Source organism: Nicotiana attenuata, chromosome 2 (genome assembly GCF_001879085.1).
Source record: "Nicotiana attenuata strain UT chromosome 2, NIATTr2, whole genome shotgun sequence".
NCBI lineage: Eukaryota > Viridiplantae > Streptophyta > Magnoliopsida > Solanales > Solanaceae > Nicotiana > Nicotiana attenuata.
This window is the reverse complement of record NC_031990.1, coordinates 92,381,463-92,402,021: the sequence shown is the minus strand read 5'-3', so window position 1 is coordinate 92,402,021 and position 20,559 is coordinate 92,381,463. Positions and strand designations below refer to the sequence as shown.

Below are 20,559 nucleotides of genomic sequence, written 5' to 3'. Positions count from 1 at the left end.
TAGAGACTGTGTATTGTTTCTTCGATTTTCATGAAACTGGAGATTCTCCATGCTTAATTAGATATCCTCACATTGACTTCCTAGTGTTAGGACATGAGGCCCAATCAGCATTACAGAAAACATTGATCTCATTTGAACTTTGACTGCTCAATAAGATCCCTAGTCCTGGTTCCCTTTTGATGTACTTCACCACTCTTATAGCTGCATCCCAATGAGACTTCTTTGGCTGTTGCATAAATTGGCTAAGAGTTTGTACTGAGAATGCAATTTCTGGTCTGGACATAGTTAGATACAATAGCTTTTCGATCAACTTCTGATATTGACCTGCATCTTCCAACATTTGATCTCCTGTTGTGCCCAGCAACTGGTCTAGTTTTGGAACTGTCAGCTTGACATTTGCCTTTAATGGAGTCCAGGCTGGTTTTGCTCCACCTAATCCCAAATCTGATATTATTTCTAGTGCATATTTTCTTTGGTTGATCAAAGTACTCTTGTTGGATCTGCTGAACTCCATGCCAAGAAAAAACTTCAATTCACCTAAGTCTTTAATCTTAAAGGCCTGCTGTAAGAAGACTTTGGTGGTTTCAATCAACTGTAGGTTGTTTCCTGTAACCAACATGTCATCCATATATATCAGTATTACCACTATATCTACTCCATTTTTCTTGATGAACAATGAATGATCTAGGTTGCTTTGTTTGAACTCAGCCTGCAACAAGGCCTCTGTTAGCATTAGGTTCCATTGTCTGCTTGCTTGTTTCAAACCGTAGAGAGATTTTACAGGTCGACTTACCAATCTAGACTCCCCCTGACTTGTAATACCCTATGGCAAGTGCATATAAATTTCATCATGTAAGTCACCTTGCAGAAATGCATTATATACATCTAGCTGGTGGACTGGCCAATTGTGCATTGCTACCAATGAAAGTACAGTTCTCATAGTAGTGATATTCACTACAGGGGAGAAGGTCTCATTGTAATCAAGACCCTCTCTTTGATTGTAGCCTTTAGTTACCAACCGAGCTTTGAATCTCTCCGCATCACCATTGGCCTTGCGTTTGACTTTGTATACCCATTTGCAACCTTTTGTTGTCTTCCCTTGAGGCAAAGGAACCAGTTCCCAAGTCTTGTTGTCTTGCAAAGCTTGAATTTCATCTTGCATAGCTTCAACCAATCTTGCATCCTTAGAAGCTTCCTGAAAGGTTCTGGGCTCAACAACATAAGAGAAAACACCCAAGCATGCTTGGTAAGAAGGAGAAAGATGATCATAGGAGACATAGTTATGGGTGGGATATAAAACAGTGTTAACTGATTTCCTTGTGGTGACATAATCTGTCTGCCAGACAGGTTCCTTAGATTCCCTCTGTGATCTTCTTAGGGAATTAGGATATGTCTCTGCAATAGGAGGAGAAGGGAATGATGTGATAGCCTCTGAATCACTGTTTATAGGGGAGGTGCTTTTAGTGGTAATATAAGGCTGGTCTTCAGCAGTTGAATCATGTGCAGTGCTGTCTAAATCATGTAACTGCTCAATATCAGGAATAATGTCATCTGTATTTTCATCTGAGACATACAGCTGCTTAGTTGCCAGCAATAGGGACATCTGCATTTGCACCTTCAAAACCAAAATCATCATCAGTAGTATCGGGAATACCGCGATTGATTTATTTCCTAAAGTCATCATTTATATCTTGAAAGGGAAACACAGTTTCCCAGAACACCACATCTCTGTTGACAAAGAGCTTGTCTATCTAAATCATAGAGGATGTATCCTTTAGTGAATCCAGAATATCCCATAAAAACTGCCTTGATAACTCTACTGGCAGACTTATCAGTCCTGGGTAGGGCACTTGCAAAACATAAGCATCCTAGTGTTTTTAGATGAGAAATAGAAGGCTTCCTGCCAAAGAATAACTCATATGGTGACTTACCATCAAGTGCCTGCGATGGTAGCATGCTAATAACATATGCTGCAGCCAGGACACAGTGTCCCTAGAATTCCATTGGGATATGACCTTGAAACTTGAAAGCTCTTGCAACTTCAAGTAGGTGTCTGTGTTTTCTCTCAGCTACACCATTTTGCTGTGGTGTATAAATACAGGTTTTCTGGCGAACTATTCCCATAGACTTACATAGGTCTTGCATTGCTGAATTTACAAACTCTCCACCATTGTCAGACCTAATTGTCTGTACTATTCCCTTGAACTGTATTTGGATCCGCTTAAGAAATGACTTAAAACAATCATATCACTTTTAAATTGCAAGAGAAAGATCCAAGTCACACGAGAGTAATCATCTACAATAGTGAGGAAGAATTTATTACCATCAAATGTTGGTGTACTGCAAGGTCCCCATACATCTAAGTGCAACAATTGAAAAACTCTAGTAGCTTTAGTATTGCTCAACGAAAAAGGCTGTCTCACATGCCTAGCCATTGGACATACATCACAACTATCTATTACAGATTTGCAATCCTCCAATTTATATCCTAGAAGTTCCTTCAGAGATCCTCTAGATGCATGTCCTAACCTTTTGTACCACAGAAATATATTCTCCTTTGTTGTCTGTACACTTAGTCCTTTAACTGTTGGTGGTGTATTATTTCCAGCCTTAAGAGAAGCCTTTGGGACCAGCAAGTAAAGTCCATCTTTCTCTCTACCAGCCCCCCTCACCTTCCCATTTGAGAGGTCCTAGAATAGGCAAAAATCAGGGTAAAAGGAGACAAAGCAATGTAAGTCTCTTGTTATCTTTGACACTGAAAGCAGGTTGTATGCAAACTCAGGAACATGCAGTACATCTTGTACTTCCCCTGTTTCTGTGATTTTACAATTACCAACATGTGACACAATTGTACAATCTCCATTAGGCAAGTGAACTCTTTTGTATCTAGTAGGGCTAATGTCCTTAACATCTGTTAACATTCCTAAATCAGCTACCATATGGTTGATTGCTCCTGTATCGACTATCCAATTTCCCTTTGCTATCTTAGCCATAAAGGAGTAAGTTGTACCTACCATGTTAGCCATTGCTTCCTTTGAAGGATCTTTGTTGAGCAACTTCATGATCTGATCATACTGATCTGCTGTGAGTTGAGGTGCTGTTTGCTAGTTTCCTTCTTTTATTACCTCTGGTATTTCTCCTATTCTATCATCAATGCCTGCAAAATTTGAGCTAAGATTCTCAACCTGTGTTTGTGTTTCCTTTCTTCTTGTTCTTGAAGTCTTGAGGGTAGCCAATTATCTTGTAGCATCCCTCTTTTGTATGGCCTTTCATGTGACAGAAATCACATTGTACATTCCAGTTTCTCTTTGGTTTTTGATAATTCTGGTAATTTCCTCCTTTACCAGCTAGCAAAACAGCCAAGTCAATCCCTTCACCAACAACAAAGGCATTAGTTACTGACCTCTGACATTCCCTTTCAACAAGCATTGCATATGCTTTGTTGATGCTTGGTGTTGGACAGGTCATAAGAATTTAGCTACGAGCCTGCTCATAGTTGTCATTTAAGCCCATTAGAAACTGCAATACCTTCTGCTTTTGCATGAATTCGATGAAGTTCTTTGATCTAGCACAGTCACATGGAGGAGGAACCATGCTGTCAAACTCATCCCACAATTTTTGAGTTTAGAGAAGTAAACTGAAACACTATCGGTTCCCTGAGTTATTGTTGCTATAGCTTTGTGTAGTTGATACACTCGTTATGTATTCACTTTATCAAATCGTTCTCACAGATCCTCCCACACTTTTCTCGTATCTCTTGCATATAATATTCCAGTACTCAATTCCTTTGATACTGAGCTCATAATCCACCCTAGGATAATAACATTGCATCTATCCCATTGATGACCTAGTTCCGTATCAAAATCCCCCTTTTTTAGAGTACCGTCGACTAACCCTAGCTTGTTCTTTCCTAACAGCTGGATCTCCATCGTACGACTCCAGGTGGAATAGTTTTCTGAACCAGTCAACTGAATTGAGATGATCGGAGCTTTGATGGTGTCCAATGGGTGAAGAAATAGTGGGTGATTATGGTCAAGATCAGTTTTTGCCGCCATTGTTAATCCTTATACACAAACTGCAATTCAAAGGTTGAGATTGCTATGAATAGAACATGATCAACGAATTCAACTCGCAATCGCGATTCTATCGCTCTGATACCATGAAGAAGTTCGAGTGAATCAACAATGGAATCCCTAATCTGATAATGCCATAAAAGAGTTAGAGAGAGAAGAGAAGAAGCAGAGTGTTGTATTAAAATTGAAATGAAAAACGCGTACTGTTACATTGAGCTAACCACCTATATATAGACAACTCATTCCCACTAATTGTCTAACTAACTCCCACGTGTACACATACTTACTATTAACAAGGTGAAATAATAATCTCCTAGTGATGTTGGTACTCCGCATCTTCACGGAGAATTCAATTTCACCGGGTCCATGTCGGAGACAGCGGGGCAGTCGTTACACCATTCGTGCAGGTCGCTACTTATGCGACAAGGAATTTCGCTAGTATATAACTTTTCTCTTTAATTTTGGGTTTGTTGACACGTTCCAGCACATAACAACCGACTGATATTGCTTATTGGCAAAATGCATACTTTACCCATCGACCTTGTCCCCAAATTTCTCTTACACACCTGTTAAATACGAGAATAATATTACACACCAAAAATTTATTTTGAAGGTGTGTCAATTATACACCACTTCGGTATTTGACCACATCTGCTAAAAAAGTGCTATTACACGCGCCAATCAGCATCTGACACGTGTCATAAATTTAGAAAAAAAAAAAAAAACCTCTGTCCCCTACCCCTACCCCCACCCCCACCCCCTTTCCTCATCTTCCCAAAGAAAAATAATATAGAAAAGAAAAAATCTCGCCCCTTCATCTTCCCAACCCAGCATCTTCTTCACCACCACCACCATACCACCGCCAACCCTTCCACCACAAGCACCTTCTTTCCTTACTATAGATTCAATTCTTTGTAGAGTTTTAACAATATTTATCACAAATCTTTATCTTAATTCCTAATTCATCAATATATGTCTATATCACATCCCTTGAAGTACAATCCTTCCGTATAATATGCATGAAAGCAGAATACCTTGTGCTCTTAGCTATCTTATCCTTTTTGTGTCTGAAGTCTGAACTTTAAATTGTTGGTTTAACACATTATGTATGTTGTACCGACTAAAAGGAAGCTGTGAAGTCCAAGGAATGAAAGACTTCATGAATGAAAGAAAGTTGATGGACGTTTTGAATTATGTTCCTACTTTTGAAGACAAAGATGGTGATTGGATGCTTGTCGGCGATGTCCCTTGGGGGTAAAATTCTGACACCTCTAACTATTTCATTATATTAAAAAGTTCAAATATTATGCACCGACAATATAAACTATAATATATTGTATACGATTATATCACCTGTAAACTGCATGTGAATTCTATAATAGAAATTAACTGGTGATCTCTCATAAAAATAATAATTAACATATATATATATATATATATATATTTAATTATGTTGATGGCGTAAAAAGTCTTTACACTGTTAATATACACTTATAACTTAATTAAGTTTATTTTACAAGAATTCAAGTTATACACATATGAACAATATAAATACTTTTTATACGACATCGTAGTAGGTTAATTATCATTTTTGTTAGATTGTCAAGTAATATTTATTACTGAGATTTGAAACAGGATGTTTGTTGAATCTTGCAAGCGTTTGCGCATCATGAAAGGAACTGAAGCAATAGGACTAGGTATGACATATATTTTATTATAGTGTTATTTATGCTTACCTTTGCTTTGTTTAAACAAGTTCGAGTTTACTTAGAATCTAGACTAGAATACTGATTATTGTCTGAATTTAACTTCAGCACCTAAGGATATGGAGAAATGCAAGAACAGAAGCTGAAGAAGTCGTGCAAATTCCACATCATGCTCTTTTTGATCTTTCTCTGGAGAAATCGAGTGCTTTTCTTTTATGAATATAACTATATAATCAATCAGAATTTCGTCGATTGTAGCAGTGATAGCCCGAATAGGTATGAACATATTAATAGTGTGATGTGCATTTATTTATTAATAAGTGAAGCATTGTCCTGTACAACATGCATGCTGTACAAGGCAATCCGGTTTCACGTAGGGTCTCAGAAAGGATCGCAACTCAAGTAGTCAAGGGGTGTGTTGTAGACAACCTACCTTAATGAAAATATTAGTAGTTACTTCCATGGCTCGAACCCGTGATTTATAGATCACACGGAGACAATGAGTGTAGCATATCTCTGTAATATATCTAGGGCTGAAAACCTTAACAATTCGTGCTCCAGGATCTTGTTTCTTTCTTGTTTAAAACTGTCCCTATGAATTGTTTGCCTAATAATTTTGCCAGTATAAGTTGCTGCTTAAAGCCTCGCTGACGCGGATTCGAGAATTTGAAGTCTATATAGGTTCCTAAAATAATCTTAAGTTAATATATAATAATAACTGGGTTCACAATCCTATAATATACATATATAATCAGACAAAAACTACTGGATTCACGTGAACTCGTAACTACGTTATCTCTGTCCGTCAACTGTATATATATTTCGTTTATCAATAATGAGTGCAGTTCATTAATTAATTCCCTCAAATGGATGGAGCATATTCATGTGCAATGTCAACCAATCTTTCCATATATTTTGCATATGAACAAAATAATTTTGTGTATTTTGTATATCATGCATGTCCTCATGACCCATCAAAATTTGGAGAAAAAATCTGTAACATTAACAACGAGACAATATATGCTTGCATGCATGTCTGTCGTATGTGTCTATGTCTTCCACCAAAGGCGAATACATGATCGAGGTAATTTAGAAAGAGTGTGATCTTATGTATATATTTTAGATTTTTGTATACATACATATATATATATATATATATAAATAATTTGAATCAAAAGCAATAAATTCAAGTAACTAACTTCAACTGGGTCGGGGCGTGGCGGGTGCAACACAACTTAAAAAGCCATTCTATTTAGCGCGGAACAAAATAGGCGGGCACGGACAATCTGGTGTCCGAGTCGATTGGTAAGACGACGAGTCGACGACTATAAAAGTGGATTGGTATTCCAAAAAAAGAAGAAGATGAATTATCTATTATAACAAATTAAAACACATATTGATCGATGCTTCTAATTAGGTGATTGCATTAGAAAAATTTTATTTTGTGCCTCACACAACTGACACTAGTTGTATGAGGCCTCTTTTTTGTCTCACAACTGTGTGAGTCCCAGAATTTTGTGGACCCAAATGTGTAAGATATGTGTCCACAAATATGTGATATAAAAAGAGGTCTCACACAACTAGTGTAAGTTGTGTGAGACACAAAATAAAATCACTCGATGTAACGCTAAATAAACTTAATTAAAGGGATAATCCAGACTCTGCATCCTCATCAAGTCTAGAAGAGTAAAGAGACCAAATCAAACCAAAAACTCCACAAATGATCCAACCAAGAAGAATGTTGCTTAGACCAAATGGACGTCCTGGCAAACCTGAAAACCATAACAGACCAACGTATTATTTTACTAACCAAAAGGGAGGCCAATAAATTTATATATGGAGTAAAACTTCTTAAAACAATAAAAATAATTGTCAATACAAGCTGTTTTTAAGCCAGTTTTAACTTTTTTAAGCTGTTTTCTTTTTTGCCAAACACTCCCAATATCTAAAAATGGCTTAAAAGCTGGTTCCAAACAGGCTTTTAAGTCAGTGTATAGTGTATGAAGTAACATTGTGATAGTGGGTCCTAACTTATCGTAATATATTTTTTCAAGTTTGAGTTTTATGCACTGATTATATAAAATATATTTGGTAAAAGATTAAAACTACCCCTATCGTTTAGTAAATGGTTTAAAATTACCTTTCATTTATTTTTGCATACAATGTTCTAACGCAGAAATATATGAGACTCCTTTTAATGTGTAGTTTTCTCACTTATTATTAGGCCACATGACTTCTCATTTTATTCCTTACATCCGACCCACTAACTAATAGTAACCCGTCCCAACTCTATTATTACTCGGGTTTATGCTGAGTAACTATTTTTACTTTATAAATAAGATTTATTTGTTTTACGGGTAAGTTTATAATATAAATTAAAAAAGAAAAAAAATATCATAATAGTAAAAAATAAAAAGATAAAAATTGATAATCTAGAAGATAAAATGGGTATTTAGCCACCAAAAAATCTTAAAAAACTGATTGGATAACTTTCTGAATGTTATAGTCATAGCTAAATAACTTTTTTTGTTTCAAATAAAAAAAACATAACTTTACTAGGTAATTTTGAATAATTAAGTATCCATTTAAGTAATGGACTCATTATAATTAGTTTGCTAAATTTTATACTTGGATTAGCTTTTTTAAAAGGACAACCAAATAGCGCCTAAAATTTATACTTGGATTAATTTTTTTAAAAGGCCAACCAAACAGCGCCTAAGGGTTATTGTAGGTAAAAGTACAAGCCTGTGAATCTCCGACTCCCAAACCCAAAACCCGACACAGATATATACACACCGAAGAGGAGATCACCCCCCCCCCCCCCCGCAGATCTACCCTACCCCGCTACCCATATCCATCGCCCACGTTCGTTCTTTTTCCCAAATCAAATCCACCCATTTACTCAAATCTCAAAATTTATCTCTGTTGTATCAGTATTCGAGCAAATAGGACCAACTTATATATGTTTGATAATTCTGGGTTTGTTATTCAGTTATTAGATTTAATGCAAATAAAGAGATGGGAATGTACGCAAAATTTTATGTGTCCCAATGTGTTAATTTCGAGCATGCACCGATTGAGCACGAGGGTTTAAGAGGTTCTTGTATTTGACAAAGCTATACTTCAATTAGCAGAGCTGATAAGTAATTTAAAGAAGAGAAATGTCGAATCAAGCGGTGAAGGTGAAAAGAGATACAATTGTGGCATGCTTGACTTGCCCCCTTTGTCACAGACTCTTGAGAGATGCTACGACTATTTCTGAATGTCTTCATACATGTGAGTTCCCTCTCTCTATCTGTATTCATCTATTATGGCCTGTTTGGATGGTCGTTACCCGAGGGTCTATCGGAAACAACCTCTCTAATCCTCCAGAGCAGGGGTAAGGTCTGCGTACACAGTATCCTCCCAGACCCCACTTGTGGGATTCAACTGTGTTGTTGTTGTTGTTGTATCATGTTGTATAGTATCATATTGTGTTGTATTGTACTGCATTAATGAATGTAGAATGTAGTGTTTGCATAGACAATATCGTGTGTTGTGGTTTAATAACATTTGTATGAGTAAAAGGCAGCCCGGTGCACGTAGCATCCTGCATTCACGCAAGGCCCGGGGAAGGACCGCACTCCAACGGGGTGTGATGTAGGCAGCCTACCTGATGCAAGCATCAATGTCTGATTCCACGGATCGAATCCATGACCTATAGGTCACACGGAGACAACTTTACCCTTGTTCCAAGGCCCCTTAAAGTTATTATGAGTAAATATGCAAAAACCACCAAATTCGTGAAATTTGAGCTTTTTCATGATTATATAACAACGGAGTTATAACGGGTTTACAACACCATACAATATAATTTTAAGAACAATGGAAACAAACATGGTATCAATGAAAACAATACAATAATGAACCACGGGAAACAACCATCCAAGCAGGAGGTTAGATTTGTTGGTCATTGTGCCACTCGAATGTTTTGTTGCTTTGAAGTTCTTTTTTTTTTTTTTTTTTTTTTTTTTTTTTTTTTTTTTACTATTGGAGTTATTTTTCATAATTTGGGTTTGCTGCATTTACATCAATTTCTATTATCTAAGCTTGTCGTTGAAGTTGAAATTGTATATCTTTTCTGGTTTATGTTGCCTAGATTGACTTCGGCATGGAGTTTAAGAATTTTTGAAACTTGTGGTCTTAAAAGATGTTGTTGGGCTAAATCAACTAAAAAATAAATACTCTTAACATGGTGTGATAATGTTCAATTTGGGCTAAGCCTACACACTTTTCCACAGTATGCCTCACGCCATTAAGAGTATACCTATAACTTATATGTAGCTTCCATTTCTTTTAAACTACCAATGCGGGACTTTTGCTCACACCATCCCAACACATATCATGCATTTGTTTGCTTCTCATTAAGGGTAAAATGAAAATTTTAAAGTATATTATTCTCAAATATAATTTTTTTTGACGGGCTAATAAGGAATAATGTCATATAAAAGGAAACATTGGGAGTAGCTTCCTAACATTTGGATGTTTCATATGTGCTTAGAAGTTAAGAGGAGTCTAGTATTCTTTTGCTTTACATGAACTATGTACACCTCCATGCTTGCTGGGTATTTGAATGATTCGAGAATCGAGGGTAGTTGGTATATAAGGTCAATATATTTCCTTTATGAAATAATTGGGATCGGACTACCTGCTCGATCAATCTCATTTCATAAAAACCACGTCATATATGGTGGTAGTGTAAAAATATTTTGACATAAAAGCCAATTATAGGTTATTGAGTTTAACTTTTCTACACGAAGTGTAAAGAATATTTACATTATCAGATGACTCTAAAGCCAATTCGAGGTAACTTTCCGCAGCAAGTATGGATTTGTAACAGTCGTTAAACAACATTTATATGTAAAAATCTTTTACTTTTCAGTGTATATAAGTTAAATCTTAAGTGATTATTTATGGTTCCAGTGAGTTGGTTACCCAAGAAAAGCTTAGTATGTATAGTGTAAAAGATTCTTTACACCGTCACTGTATATAACTTAAATAGTGGAGGTATGTGGAATTTTTTTGGTTAATACTTTGCCCACTGCGAGATCAATATTTAGTTCTGAGCAACTTGAATAATAATGTAGAATTGAGCTTCAACACAACTCTGTAAAAGGAAAGATCTAATTCTTATCCGATATCTCTATTATATTTCATTGTGTCCAATAATGTTATCTCAGTGACAAATCGTCTCCAGCCTTGGCCTCAACTGTCAATATATGCTTGTCGCTCCAACAAAAAAAGAGCACACAAGCAATTGGAATTTTTTTTCAAACATTCCTGTTATTTATGCAATTTTCTAAGGTTAATTTCTTTATCATCTTTTAAGAAGAAACATGCTTTGATTTTCCTAATCAGTATATGTTGTTTGATACATCTTGTTGGATGAATGGCTTGATTGATTTCTTACACTCTTCTCTTTCCTCTTAAAAGTGGGAGTTTGCTTTCTGATTTCAGCAATTTTGAACGTGGTACTTGTTATTTCGAATGAATGACAATTGTTTTGACAATTTTCTTGTGGAACTCCACTTAGTTTGCAGGAATTGCATCTATAAGAAGCTCTCTGATGAAGAATTGGAATGCTGTCCAATATGCAACACTGACTTAGGCTGTGCCCCGTTAGAGAAATTGAGGTAACAATTTTCTTCTAGCTCCTTGCGCTTTTTTTATTAGTTCTTAACATCAAACGTTTGCTTGAGTACTCAATTTGACAATTATCTGACCTCTTCTGTTTTGCATAATATTTTCTTTTTGTCCACCACCTGGAACTACTAGTAAAAGATTTCTTCAAAATTAAGCAACTTTATTCTGCAAGCTGATCAAATTTAACAAGAAAAAGTATTTGATGTTCAGTTTTAGAGAGTGTGTTGTTCCCCTGTTTCCTCTGCAGCTTGCCGTCAGCAACGAGGCTTCTTGATGGGATATCTTAGCTGGAAGCTATTGCCATTTAGTTTGTACCTTTTTTCTTTTTGGTGAGAGTTAAAATGCATGGCTGTGCATGAGTCCTCTCCTTACTTCTTAGTTACTCAAATTATTTCTGATTAATTTGCCTATGCGCAATGCTCACTTGAGGTTCAAATTTCTTAAAGAGTTAAGACCTTTTGCATTCTCCCACCTCCACTGCTTTTATTCTGTATGTAATCTATCTTCAAAGAAACAGAGATGCTAGTCATCTTAAGCATTTCATGTTTTCTGGACATAGATGTGTTAGTATTTCGTTAACAATACTGAGCTGAATCACGGTGTTCTGCTGCTTGTTTTGTGCTTAAGTAGCTAATGTGCTATGAATGATTTTTCAGGCCAGATCATAACCTAGAAGATGTAAGAGCAAAGATATTCCCTTATAAGAGGCGAAAAGTGAAAGCGCCTGAAATTGTGCCTTCGGTTGCATTGCCAGTTAGGAGGAAAGAGAGATCACTTTCATCACTGGTGGTCAGCACTCCTAGAGTATCCACGCAAACTGGAATGAGAGGAAAAAGATCAAAATCGGCAGCAAGAAAAGTATTACCGGGCTCCACCTTTCCTGTTGAAAGACCAATTAAAAATGAGGAAGATTCTGGGGAAGAACCGGATAGCTCTAGCTCACCTGAGACTTTGAAAAGGTTTGCTCAGAATAAAAGGCAGGTAAAGTCATGTTCTTCAAACCTTAAATAGGTAATTTTACAACAACAACAACAACGACCTAATAAAATCCCACAAGTGGGGTCTGGGGAGGGTAGTGTGTACGCAGACCTTACAAGGGGTAGAGAGGTTGTTTCCGATAGACCCTCGGCTCAAGAAGAAGAAAAGAGACAATATATCAGTACCATCAATAAAACCTCATAGAAATAATAACATCACAAGAACCAGTAAATAGATGGAAAGCAAAAATAATAACCAGCAAATAAGGCTCGACACTAAGAAAACGGAAGAGTAGTGTGAACACAACATTGACCACTAGCAGTCTAAGACTAAGTCCTCTTAGCGTAGCCTCACACTGGTACGAGTTAGAAATATGCTCAACTACCTCCTAACCTACAACCTTAATGCTCGACCTCCACAGCTTCCTATTGAGGGCAATATCCTCGGAGATTTGAAGCCTCGCCATATCCTGCCTGATCAACTCTCCCCAATACTTTTTAGGCCTCCCTCTACCTCTCTTCGTACCCACCAACGCCAACCGCATGCACCTCCTAACCGGGGCATCCGGGCTTCTCCTCTGTATGTGCCCGAACCATCTGAGCCTCGCTTCCCGCATCTTGTCATCTATGGGAGCCAAGCCCACCTTCTCGTGAATATCTTCATTCCTAATCTTATCCATCCTAGTGTGCCCGCACATCCACCTCAACATCCTCATTTCTGCTACTTTCATCTTCTAGATATGTGAGTTCTTAACTAGCCAACACTCAGTCCCATACAACATGGCCGGTCTAACCACCGCTCTATAAGACTTACCTTTGAGTGGCGGTGGCACTTTCTTGTCACACAAGACTCGAGATGCTAACCTCTGTTTCATCCACTGCGCTCTTATACGGTGTGTGACATCCTCGTCGATCTCCCCATCCCCCTGGATAACCGACCCAAGGTACTTGAAACCGCCTCTCTTGGAAATGACCTGCGATCCAAGCCTCATGTCCATGCCCGCTTCCCTCGGCTCGGAACTGAACTTGCACTCAAGATATTCCGTTTTCGTCTTGCTCAACTTGAAACCCTTAGACTCAAGGGCCTGTCTCCAAACTTCCAGCCTCTCGTTAACGCCACTCCGCGTCTCGTTAATCAGAACTATGTCATCAGCGAATAACATATTCCATGGCACCTCCCCTTGAATATGGTGTGTCAGTGCGTCCATCACCAGGGCAAATAAGAATGGGCTGAGCGCAAATCCTTGGTGTAACCCCATAACAACCGGAAAATGCTCAGAGTCGCCTCCCATTGTCCTAACCCGAGTCTTAGCTCCATCATACATGTCCTTAATCGCCTTAATGTAAGCAATCTGCACACCTTTAGCCTCTAGGCATCTCCAAGGAACCTTGTCATACGCTTTCTCCAGATCAATAAACATCATGTGCAGATCCGTCTTCCTATCCCTGTACTGTTCCACCAACTTCCTAATAAGGTGGATAGCTTCCGTAGTAGAACAACCCGGCATGACACCGAACTGGTTGTCAGATATAGACACCTTCCTCTTCACCCTCGCTTCTACCACCCTCTCCCAAAATTTCATGGTATGACTCAATAATTTGATACCCCTATAATTGTTGCAACTTTGGATGTCACCTTTGTTCTTGTACAACGGAACCACCGTACTCCACCTCCACTCATCCGGCATCCCCTTCGTCCTGAAAATAACATTAAAAAGCCCAGTCAGCCACTCCAAACCTGCTCTACCCACACACCTCCATAATTCTACCGGGATCTCGTTAGGCCCTATAGCTCTGCCCCTGCTCATCTTACGCATGCGCCTACAGTACCCAAAGTCGCGGTGACTTTCGGAATGCCCCAACTCGCCTAGCACAATATCCCGATCCCCTTCTTCATTAAGAAGTTTATGAAAGTAAGTCTTCCATCTCCACTTAATCTGTGCCTCTCCCATCAATACTCTACCGTCCTCGTCTTTGATGCACCTCACTTGGTCCAGATCCCGAGCCTTCTCCTCTCTTGCCTTGGCCAGCCGGAATTGTTTCTTCTCCCCGCCTTTGGACCCTAGTTCCTCGTACAGACAACCAAAAGCCGCAGTCTTAGCCTCCGTGACCGCCAGTTTCGCCTACTTCCTAGCTACTTTATACCTCTCTATGTTCGCACTCCTCTCTACCTCGCATGTGCTCCCTACTAACTTCAGGTACGCCGCCTTCTTCGCTTCCACTTTACCTTGGACCACCTCATTCCACCACCAGTCGCCTTTGAGCCCACCAGCGTAACCCTTCGAGACTCCCAACATCTCTCTTGCCGCCTCCCTTATATAAACCGCCGTCGTCGACCACATATCCCTTGCGTCCCCACTACTCCTCCAGGCTCCCACAACCGATAACCTCTCTTCCAACTCCTGAGCTTTATCCTTAGTCAAGGCTCCCCACCTAATCCTTGATCGACCTCGTGCAGTCCTCTTCCTCCTCTTCATCATGATACCGACGTCCATCACCAAGAGCCTATGCTGCGTCACGAGGGTCTCACCCGGCCTCTGTCGCACCTCCTAAGGAGAAGATAGTCAATCTGAGTCTTCGCCACCGTACTCTAAAAAGTAACCAAATGCTCCTCCTCCTTCGGAAAACTGGAGTTCGCAATCACCTGCTCAAATGCCTTAGCGAAATCCAACAGCGAAGTACCTCCTGTGTTCCTATCCCCAAAACCGAAGCCACCATGCACCTCGCCATAGCCGCCTACAGTCGACCCAATATGTCCATTGAAATCCCCTGCTATAAATAACCTCTCAGCAGGCACAATACTATGCACAATCTCGTCCAAACCCTCCTAGGAACGCCTCTTAACCTCCTCATCCAAGCCTACTTGTGGCGCATAAGCGCTAACGACATTTAGGATGCACTCTCCAACCACCAACATAATAGATATTAACCTATCATTCACCCGCCTAACCTCTACCACAGACTCTCTAAGTTCCCTATCCACCAAAATGCCCACACCATTCTTGCCCTTCAGGAAAAACAAATAGGTAATTCTAGAATACATAAAATAATGAAGGCTATTAAATAGGGAAATTCCTAAAAAATCGTGATTCCTAACCATTGCAGAATTAGGAAGAATATCCTATACTATTAACTTAAACACATATTAAATCCAGATTACTCTTAACATATAGCTGTACTAATTCTCTTGACTTTCAAAATCCCACGTCAAACTCAAAGTAGTGAGCAACTTGAGTTTGCAAATCAAAATTAAAAATTTAAGAGCCACGTGCCAGGAAAATTATTGTTTAGAAGCAATCATTTGCATGATTCGTTCAAATATTGTCGTAAATAGTGCACAATCACCAAAAAGAAAAGTAGTCTTAGAATCGTTTCCTCCGCAAACTTGCTGGTAACTGAACACCGGAAAGAAAGTGCTTCTTGCATCACATTCAGAGAGGAATCTGTTCTCAACCACCGGAAAGAGGAATGGTCTTGCGAATCTCCAGGACATCATCAGTGTAGCTTGAATTGGGGGCGAAGGAGTAACGGAAAAAGTAGATGAAACATTAACCTGAAATTTTGAGTTTTAGAGGGATTCATTACCCAAACTCTGTTACCATAGAAAAAGAGAAGAGAAAGACTTTTTAACAGTAACCAAAAATTCAATTTTAAATGGGAAGCTCCTTATTCATGAGTTTAGGCTACTTAAAATAAGGTAAGTTCAGAATATATGAAGTAAGAAAGTTCTTAGATAAGAAAAATTACCTGAACACACTGAGAGTTCTAACCATGTCAGAATTAGGAAGCATACTCTATACTATTAATCTAATCACACATGGTCTACATGATAGAGCAGGAGTCCTTGATGAGGAAGTCAATTCTTGAAGCTCAAGTGTTACATTAGAGCTATATGTGCATGATATATGATTTGTGCATTTTCCGTCGTCTCTTTTTCGTCCTGATAAGGTTTTCTTTAGTCAATGATATCCCTATTTCTCTGTGGATATTATTATATTGGTTAATCATATGATTTTTCCAGAATTATTCCAACACCGAGCATTCTAGCCATCCCACAATGGACAAAGAAACAGACAATGGCACGGAGCAATGGGAAGGCAAAGTTAATTTATGGAACCCTTTGAATTGTTTGGTGGAAGTAGCAAACAAGAATAAGTGTTCAACATTTACTTCTCAGGGTTCTATTGGCAAATCAGGAAGTCCGCATTGTCATGACAATGAGGGTCAATTCCGGAAAACTAAAGTCAAAAAACATGGACAGAAATTGAAAGTCCAAGATGACAAGAATGAATATGGTCCTGGTCCTCCAGAATCTGAAAAACCTAAGAAGTTGCGAAAAATTTGCCTAAAGAAAGCGTCAACTTTTGGAGAATTTAATGTATCAGCACAAACTGTGCTGGATTCGATCAGTTTTAAATGTTCCAGGAGGACTAATCCAATTTGGTTCTCATTAGTGGCCTCTGAAGACCAGTAAGAATCTGCTTTTATCTTACCGTACTTCTCTGTTTATCTGTTTATAGAGTAGAGATTGAACTATATAATATTTTTATTAATAACTCTCAAATTAACTGTTTCAGGGAGGGAGATACACCCTTGCCCCAGATTTCTGCAAGTTACTTGAGAATAAAGTAAGTTTGTTTGTGATTGCATTTTATACCGCAGCGAGAGCAATTTTCTTCGTCCTACCGTTTTGTCTAGGTTTAGTATTATGCTCTAACCAAGACATTTACCTTGCACAAAGAATATCTATATTATGAAAATCTATACTTGAACCTGGTAACATTTTATGCCCTTCTTGGAGTAAGAAGTTGGAGGTTTGATGTATCATTTCTTCTTCTCCAATTTCGCAAAGTAGCTATGGGGAAGTCATGTCAATCTCTCCTACAAAAAAAAAAAAAAATGCAAAAACTAGAAGTGAAAGATAATGGTAACTACTTTGTGTCTATCCAAGAGTACTTGAGCTGATCTTCATAGTTGGTTATGCTATAAGTCTGAGTACATTCAGATTTATAATTTATTTAAAAGAGAAAAAACAACCTGATTGCATTAACTGTGCTGGGAGGACAAACTTAGAGCTTGATTTAAGTTGACTTAAGTTTGAGCATTTGATAAAGCAGCTCTACATGCACCTTTTTTGCCTTTTACTGAAAGGTAAAGCTCATGGTTGTATTCACATCTTTTACATTCTATTATAGGGATGGCAATATTCCAGTTTCGTTCATCCAAAAATACTTGACGAGGAAGTTGGATCTTTCTAGCGAAGATGAGGTAATTATCTTTTTTTTTTTTTGGGGAAATTTAGCAATCAATAAATTTCATTAGCATTTATTTATTGTCCTACCTATTCCGGTTTGAAGTTTGAAAAAATAATGTAGGACCATGACTTCCTGTAATTCCTTATTCTGTTGGGTGTAATGTTGGTCTGTCAGTTTCACAACTTGGAGTTCAAGAAAATTGGTTGAGTATGAAAATCTATGGATAATGCAAAGGGACAGAAAATTTTGAGTAAGCCCCAACTTCAAAATGAACTAGTGCACCTTGCTGTGGCTAGTTGAAAAGTGGTAGTTCCGAGCACTTTGTAGTGATATATATGAACATATGGAGTTGGACTATGTCTAGTTGTTAATAAAATGAGTCCCGAGGAAATGGCCTAGTGGTTGAATCATAGGAGCAACAACCTGTGTGATATCAATTTTGAACTCCGGCTACGGCTCTTTGTGTGAGTCTACGAATCAAACCCTGCTGTGCAGCCTTACCTATGCAACCTGTGCTTGCAATTGGATAGGTTGTCTTTCTGTTCAGTGGATTAGTCGAGGTGCACACAATTTGACGCGGACACCACCAATATCAAAAAATTAAGTCGGGCTAAGTTTATTGTGATTTTGACTCGAGTGAATAGCAAAATGAGCAGGCAAATTTTTTAGATTTAGTGTTTGGTTGTGATGAGTTTTAGCATCTTTATTAACTAATCTCTTTTTACGCTTACTTTTGCTCTGACTGTGAATCAAATAAATGGATGTGTTATTCTTAATCAGACTTGTCTGGGAGGTATCTGTGGGTGACAAGTGTAGCCGATCAATAAAAACAAGAGGGATTGAGGGAGGAAGAGAGAGAGTGTTCTTTTCACAGTAAATCACTAAATCTCAATGTCAAAAACATTACTCAATTGATGATTTTTATGTTGTGCTAACTATTTTGTTTCTCTTGTAGGTTGAGATTAGATACATGGGGCAGTTGGTAGTTCCCACTCTCCAACTGAGTAATTTGGTTGATATGTGGCTACAAACTACTGTTTCAGAAATAGCTCCAGCAACAGTTGGTTCATCAGCTAAGGATTTCGTGATGGTATTGGCGTATGCTCGCAAGGTTCCAAGCCTTATGTCTTCTTGAATTATTCTTTATGCCTTCACATACTCGATAATCTATGACGCTTGGGCACAAGTTGAAGTAGCAGCCCGGATCTGCTTCATTAGCGAGTCTTGTATTAGGAATGTAGTGAGACATTAGACTTATATACTATTTACATCGGCTGGTGCTGCAAATTTTTACAAATCAGGAAGCAAATGAGCAACGAGACGATGAAGGAGATGAGCTTTGACAGAGTGCAGTGAAAATTCAAGCTAAGCACGCACTTCTGGTACTCTGCGGAGATGCAATGTTTTCAAGTTGAATTGGTGTTTCTCCGTTTTGTTGTATGTTTGCACACTACCTTGTAATCTTAATTTAAACAGATTTATGTCTTGTGAACAGAGGCAGATTCAGGGCAGGTTTTGTGTGTCAACTGATCCCATCATATTAGGCTCAAACTGCGTATACATAGGCAAAAAAAAATGTATATATATATATATGTGTTAATGCATGATACATTAATATTTCTGATCATGTTGTTCCATTTAAATTCATATCAGCCCAAAAAAACAAAAATAGACATAAATACTAAAAGTTTGCATAACAATGGATTCAAAGCCCAGACAACAAGATATATAACAAGACTATTGTGTGATTTGACTACTCCCTTGTACGTGAGAAATTTAAAAATAGCCAGATTTACAAGTGGTCGTTCAAAAATAGCCCAATTTCAAAAGTAATCGAAATTTAGCCACTTTTCATGTAAAGATAAATCTGCGCGAAAATATTGTTGAAAACCCGAAAAATATGCTAGTATATTATGTTGGAGTTCCAGCATAAGTATACTTGAACTCCAGCATATTATACTGGAGGTCCAGGATAAGTATGCTGGAACTCCAGCATAATATGATGGAGTTCCAGCATAAGTACACTAGAACTCCAGCATAATATACTGGAGTTCCAGCAAAGTATACCGGTCCAGTATAATATGCTGGAAGTTCATACACAAGTGCTCGAATCTCCAGTATATTATACTGGAACTTTCCGCGTGTTGGAGTTCCAGCATATTATGCTGGAAGTTCATACACAGGTGCACTGAACTCCAGTATATTATGCTGGACCGGTCTCTGTTGCAGCAAAATAGTGGCTATTTTTCATTGACTTGGTAATCGCTGGCTATTTTTGAATGACCAGTCCGAAAACTGGCTAGACCGTGCTATTTTTACCCCTTGTACTAATTACTAACTCAAGTTGATGATCAAAGGCTATTTTGCTTTTTCATAATTAACCAATTATATTAGTAGAAAAGCTAATAGGAGTATCAAAAACCAATAATATAAGAATTATGTATTTGCACTAGAACAATAAAACTTCATAGACTCCAAATAATACTCTGCCTTAACTCGTATCGCCACGTGCATTCGTGTTTTAGTTGCTTATTTTCTATAGTATCGACCTATTATCACAACTCAACTTGAATAAAAGTTGGAACTAGCGCTGTAGATATTTAAAACTTTACTACTTATCATAAATTGATGTTTATTTTGTATTATTTATCAAAGAATGTTGTTTATTATAACAAAATTACAATATGTTGATTCATTTGAATAAAAATCTATTGAGACTCAACTGTAAACCACCTCTTCCATTATAGACTCTCTCTGTTGCAACTTGCATATCTAATATCTTTACATTGGCAAGTCTTTTCTTTCATATTATATGATTGACAGGAGAATAAAGAATTAAAGAACATCAGGTCTTTTCTTTCACATT

General features: G+C 38.0%; 2 protein-coding genes across 3 annotated transcripts in view; both read left to right on the top strand.

Moving 5' to 3' along the window:
• Positions 1–5,925, top strand: part of LOC109223084 (auxin-responsive protein IAA16-like) — a 9,347-nt gene extending 3,422 nt beyond the window's left edge. Inside the window, exons 3-5 of the mRNA XM_019387345.1 lie at positions 5,213–5,327; positions 5,709–5,770; positions 5,888–5,925. Coding sequence (XP_019242890.1) covers positions 5,213–5,327; positions 5,709–5,770; positions 5,888–5,925 — 215 coding nt within the window. The remainder of the gene's footprint in view (positions 1–5,212; positions 5,328–5,708; positions 5,771–5,887) is intronic.
• Positions 8,596–19,314, top strand: LOC109215106 (E3 ubiquitin protein ligase DRIP2-like). 2 transcript variants are annotated; one of them, XR_002066312.1, is made up of 8 exons: positions 8,596–9,055; positions 11,352–11,451; positions 12,118–12,442; positions 16,460–16,908; positions 17,016–17,066; positions 17,634–17,706; positions 18,474–18,566; positions 18,649–18,738. XR_002066312.1 is itself a non-coding variant. In XM_019379128.1 (7 exons), the coding sequence occupies exons 1-7, from the start codon at positions 8,941–8,943 to the stop codon at positions 18,826–18,828; spliced, it is 1,293 nt and encodes a 430-aa protein (XP_019234673.1). In that variant the 5' UTR covers positions 8,596–8,940; the 3' UTR covers positions 18,829–19,314. The 2 variants fall into 2 exon arrangements, 1 of the variants encoding a protein (XP_019234673.1); XM_019379128.1 differs by lacking the exon at positions 18,474–18,566 and having other exon boundaries at positions 18,649–19,314.

What these genes read in the sequence shown, in the direction of transcription:
- LOC109215106 (XM_019379128.1), top strand. Translation starts at nt 8,941, where the DNA reads ATGTCGAATCAAGCGGTGAAGGTGAAAAGAGATACAATTGTGGCATGC. An exon ending in GCCCCGTTAGAGAAATTGAG is followed by an intron (nt 11,452 to 12,117) that starts GTAACAATTTTC and finishes ATGATTTTTCAG; the next exon opens with GCCAGATCATAACCTAGAAG. An exon ending in TTGCTCAGAATAAAAGGCAG is followed by an intron (nt 12,443 to 16,459) that starts GTAAAGTCATGT and finishes TGATTTTTCCAG; the next exon opens with AATTATTCCAACACCGAGCA.